At 45.6% G+C, this 3,782-nt stretch overlaps 1 protein-coding gene across 1 annotated transcript in view; it reads left to right on the top strand.

Annotated features, from left to right (window-relative positions):
* The window catches only part of CFAP20 (cilia and flagella associated protein 20), a 17,076-nt gene extending 14,183 nt beyond the window's left edge, over positions 1-2,893 (top strand). Inside the window, exons 3-6 of the mRNA XM_017502586.1 lie at positions 322-433; positions 1,013-1,201; positions 1,552-1,662; positions 2,454-2,893. Coding sequence (XP_017358075.1) covers positions 322-433; positions 1,013-1,201; positions 1,552-1,662; positions 2,454-2,459 — 418 coding nt within the window. The 3' untranslated portion in view covers positions 2,460-2,893. The remainder of the gene's footprint in view (positions 1-321; positions 434-1,012; positions 1,202-1,551; positions 1,663-2,453) is intronic.
* Positions 2,894-3,782: the final 889 nt, after the last annotated feature.

Below are 3,782 nucleotides of genomic sequence, written 5' to 3' on the forward strand. Positions count from 1 at the left end.
ACCATGCCCAGCTAATTTTTTGTATTTTTAGTAGAGACGGGGTTTCACCATTTTGACCAGGATGGTCTCGATCTCTTGACCTCGTGATCCACCCGCCTCAGCCTCCCAAAGTGCTAGGATTACAGGCGTGAGCCACTGCGCCCGGCCCAGCGTTTGTTAAAGCATCCACTGACTTAAGGGCTGCGGGATTCAGTGGGTGATGTGCCTGAATCTTCTAGATCTGCTTTCCAGTGTATCCTCTTGGACCGTGTGTTATTATTGTGCATACCACAGAGGAAGAAAAACAAGGAGTGTGTTTATTGGTGTTTCCTCTCTCTACAGCACCACATATATCACATGTCCTGCAGACCCCAAGAAGACACTGGGAATTAAACTCCCTTTCCTTGTCATGATTATCAAAAACCTGAAGAAGTATTTTACCTTCGAAGTGCAGGTAAGTATGTGCACATGAATGTGTCCACTCTTGGCTATACCAAAGAGATAGCCTTCGAACTTACAGGGAAAAGTGACCCTACAAAAGTATCTTTATCCTTTTGCGTGTATTCTTTTCTGTTTCTACTGTAAGACCTATGCAGTCCTTGTGATGTAAATTTGGTATCAAAATTTAACGCCAGGTTTTTAAAGAAACAGCACCTAGAAAATCTAGAGATTTCAAAGCATCAGAGTTAGCATGGTATCCATTTAGGGAGTGATTATTTAATACTGGGTTACCGTTCTCTGTTTTAGTATTTCTGATTTTTCAAAAGGAAGAACGTTTATGAAATCTATGAGAGCCTGCCGACTATGTCATATGTATGTCATAAGCAGCTGTTGTTGTCTTGGTAACAAACAAGATAAACTTGCTACTTCCGGGCCATCTGCATGCAGCGTATGACCTGTGTCTGGTCTGTTTATTTTCCTCTAAGTCTCAGCCTTGGGAAAGCAAGCTGTGGGAATTCAGGTCATTGTCTGAACAAAGTCGTGTGCTTCTTCTAAGACAGAGCTAGTGTGACGCTTCGTCTCTGTTTCACAGGTACTAGATGACAAGAATGTGCGTCGTCGCTTTCGGGCAAGTAACTACCAGAGCACCACCCGGGTCAAACCGTTCATCTGCACCATGCCCATGCGTCTGGATGACGGCTGGAACCAAATTCAGTTCAACTTATTAGACTTCACACGGCGAGCATACGGCACCAATTACATCGAGACCCTAAGAGTGCAGGTACTGCTCCTTTTCCAGAGAGAGCCCAGACGGGGGATAGGGCATACTGTGTCTAATACTGGCTTGTGGCCAATGTAGCAGAACAGTGTGGGATTCTGGCTTCGGTTCCCAAGTCCCTATCCAGTAAACTTTGCCCTCACAAACGTTCAGGAAATATTCAGGAATCAGTTCAGGCATAGAGGTGAATGCAACAAGTAAGACCCGCCTCTTGACAAAATTCACCCCTAAGAAACGTCAAGGAGATGCCAGAGATGAAGCTTTTCCAGTCCTAGAAGAGGGCCTCTAAAAGATTCAGGAAAAGAGGGAGAACGGTCACAGTTAGCCTCTCAAAAGAAGCATTGCCTCCACAGATCCATGCAAACTGTCGCATCCGGAGGGTTTACTTCTCAGACAGACTCTACTCAGAAGACGAACTGCCGGCAGAGTTCAAACTGTATCTCCCAGTACAGAACAAGGCAAAGGTAAGCCAGTCTTCCCCAGTGGAAGGCCCACCAGCGAGTGAGGGGAGCTGTGTTCCTGGAAAGGGCTCTGGTGTAAGAATTCAGCTACAGAACTTCTCTGTGTTGACACTTTTGGAGTGCCTTTATATCGCAAGATCTTACGTCTCCTTCCAGCATCAGCACTGAATTAGGAATTATCCTGTGAAATATTCTGTTACTGCTGTCTCCCCTCTCCATGGTGAGCCTGCCCTCCTGAGGTGCTTCCTGCTGCTTCCAGCTCCTAGAAAATGTCTTCCATCTTAACTCATTTTTTTTTTTTTGAGATGGACTCTTGCCGTTTTGCCCAGGCTGGAGTGCAGTGGCACAATCTTAGCTTATTGCAACCTCTGGCTCCCAGGTTCAAGTGATTCTCCTGCCTCAACCTCCCAAGTAGCTAGGATTACAGGCGCCCACCACCATGCCCATCTAATTTTTGTATTTTTTGTAGAGACAGGGTTTCACTGTGTTGGCCAGGCTGATTTCAAACTCCTAACTTCAAATGATTCTCCCTGCTACCAGCCTCCCAAAGTGCTGGGGATTACAGGTGTGAACTACTGTGCCTGCCCCCATCTTAACTGTTAATCAGCCTGAAAGTATTATCAGCTGATAGATCCCTGCTAACACAATGGTGGGCGCCTGCCTGGCTGCGGCAGATGCATGTCCATTCTCCACAGCCACTGTCCACTCAAGTGTCGCCAGAGGCAGGAGGCCTGTGACGCCATCTATTTTCTAGTAACTTAAACTGATGCTTCTTTTCTGTGTTTTCCCTTCAGCAATAACTGGAATTGTGACTCCAGGGATAGACCCTGGATGTGACTCTTCTTCTAAAAAGGAAACTATCTGGAGGACGATGAAAAACATATTTATCTTAGTTCACTCTGCTGTAGTTCTGTTATTTATACTTGGTGTTCCTTGTCGTGGACACCGGTGAACGTGCCGTGACTCTGTCACTGCATTGTAAGTGCAGTCCCGTGAGGGTAAGCAGTCCTGTGAGTGCCGTGGGAATGCTGGAGCTTATTCTGCCGTCCGCCCCAGTGTAGGGGCAGATACCTGTACCCTGAACTCACAGAATTAAAGATGTCCCGGAAGGAATTCCAGACCAATATTTCTTCCTGCAGTTTATTCTGTTTTATATATTATCTAAATATATGTATATGGTCTGTAATACTCATAATCTGGAAATGAATAAAATGATATATTCCTGGTTTGTAAATTTGTTCCTAGTTTTTCTTTTTTAATGGTGACATTTCTATTTCCTTTGTGATATGAAAAGAGAACTATTTCCATTGAACCTCCTATATTTCATGCTGTGAAATATCTTGTATTAAGTATTTAAAGAAGAAGACATATTATGTAGTTGACCTTTGAACAACACAGGCTTAAACCATATGGGTCCATTTATGAGGATCTTCCACCTCTGCTACCCTTGAGACAACAAACCCGTCCCTCCTCCTCTTCCTCCACCTCCTCCTCCTCCCCTCCTCGTCAGTGTAAAGACAACAATGATGAAGACCTTTATGATGATCCGCTTAATGAATGGTAAATATGTTTTCTCTTCCTTATGATTTTTTTTGAGATGGAGTTTTGTTCTTTTGCCCAGGCTGGAGTGCAGTGGCATGATGTTGGCTCACTGCAGCCTCTGCCTTCCGGTTTCAAGCGATTCTTCTGCCTCAGCTTCCGAGTACAGGTATTAGTCAACTTACGACCTATGCAACTTACGACCATTCAACTTTACGACCACAATCGCTAGCCACAACTGCTCCACGTCTGGCAGTGCAAACATTGCCCAGTTGAGCATATGACAGTGCAGACCAGCTTCTGGCAGCACTGCCATCTCCGCGTGCACCATTTCAACTGTACATATAGCCTACTCAACTTACGACCAAATCGTGTTACGACCGGTCTGCCGGTCTCAATCGTGGTCATAAGTCGAGCACTAGCTGGGATTACAGGTGCCTGCCATCACGCCCAGCTAATTTTTGTATTTTTAGTAGAGACAGCGTTTCACCGTGTTGGCCAGGCTGGTCTTGAACTCCTGACCTCATGATCCACCTGCCTCAGCCTCCCAAAGTGCTGGGGTTACAAACATGAGCCACCGAGCC

The sequence above is a fragment of the Cebus imitator genome, unplaced genomic scaffold, assembly GCF_001604975.1.
Source record: "Cebus imitator isolate Cc_AM_T3 unplaced genomic scaffold, Cebus_imitator-1.0 Scaffold297, whole genome shotgun sequence".
NCBI classification, from domain to species: Eukaryota; Metazoa; Chordata; class Mammalia; order Primates; family Cebidae; genus Cebus; species Cebus imitator.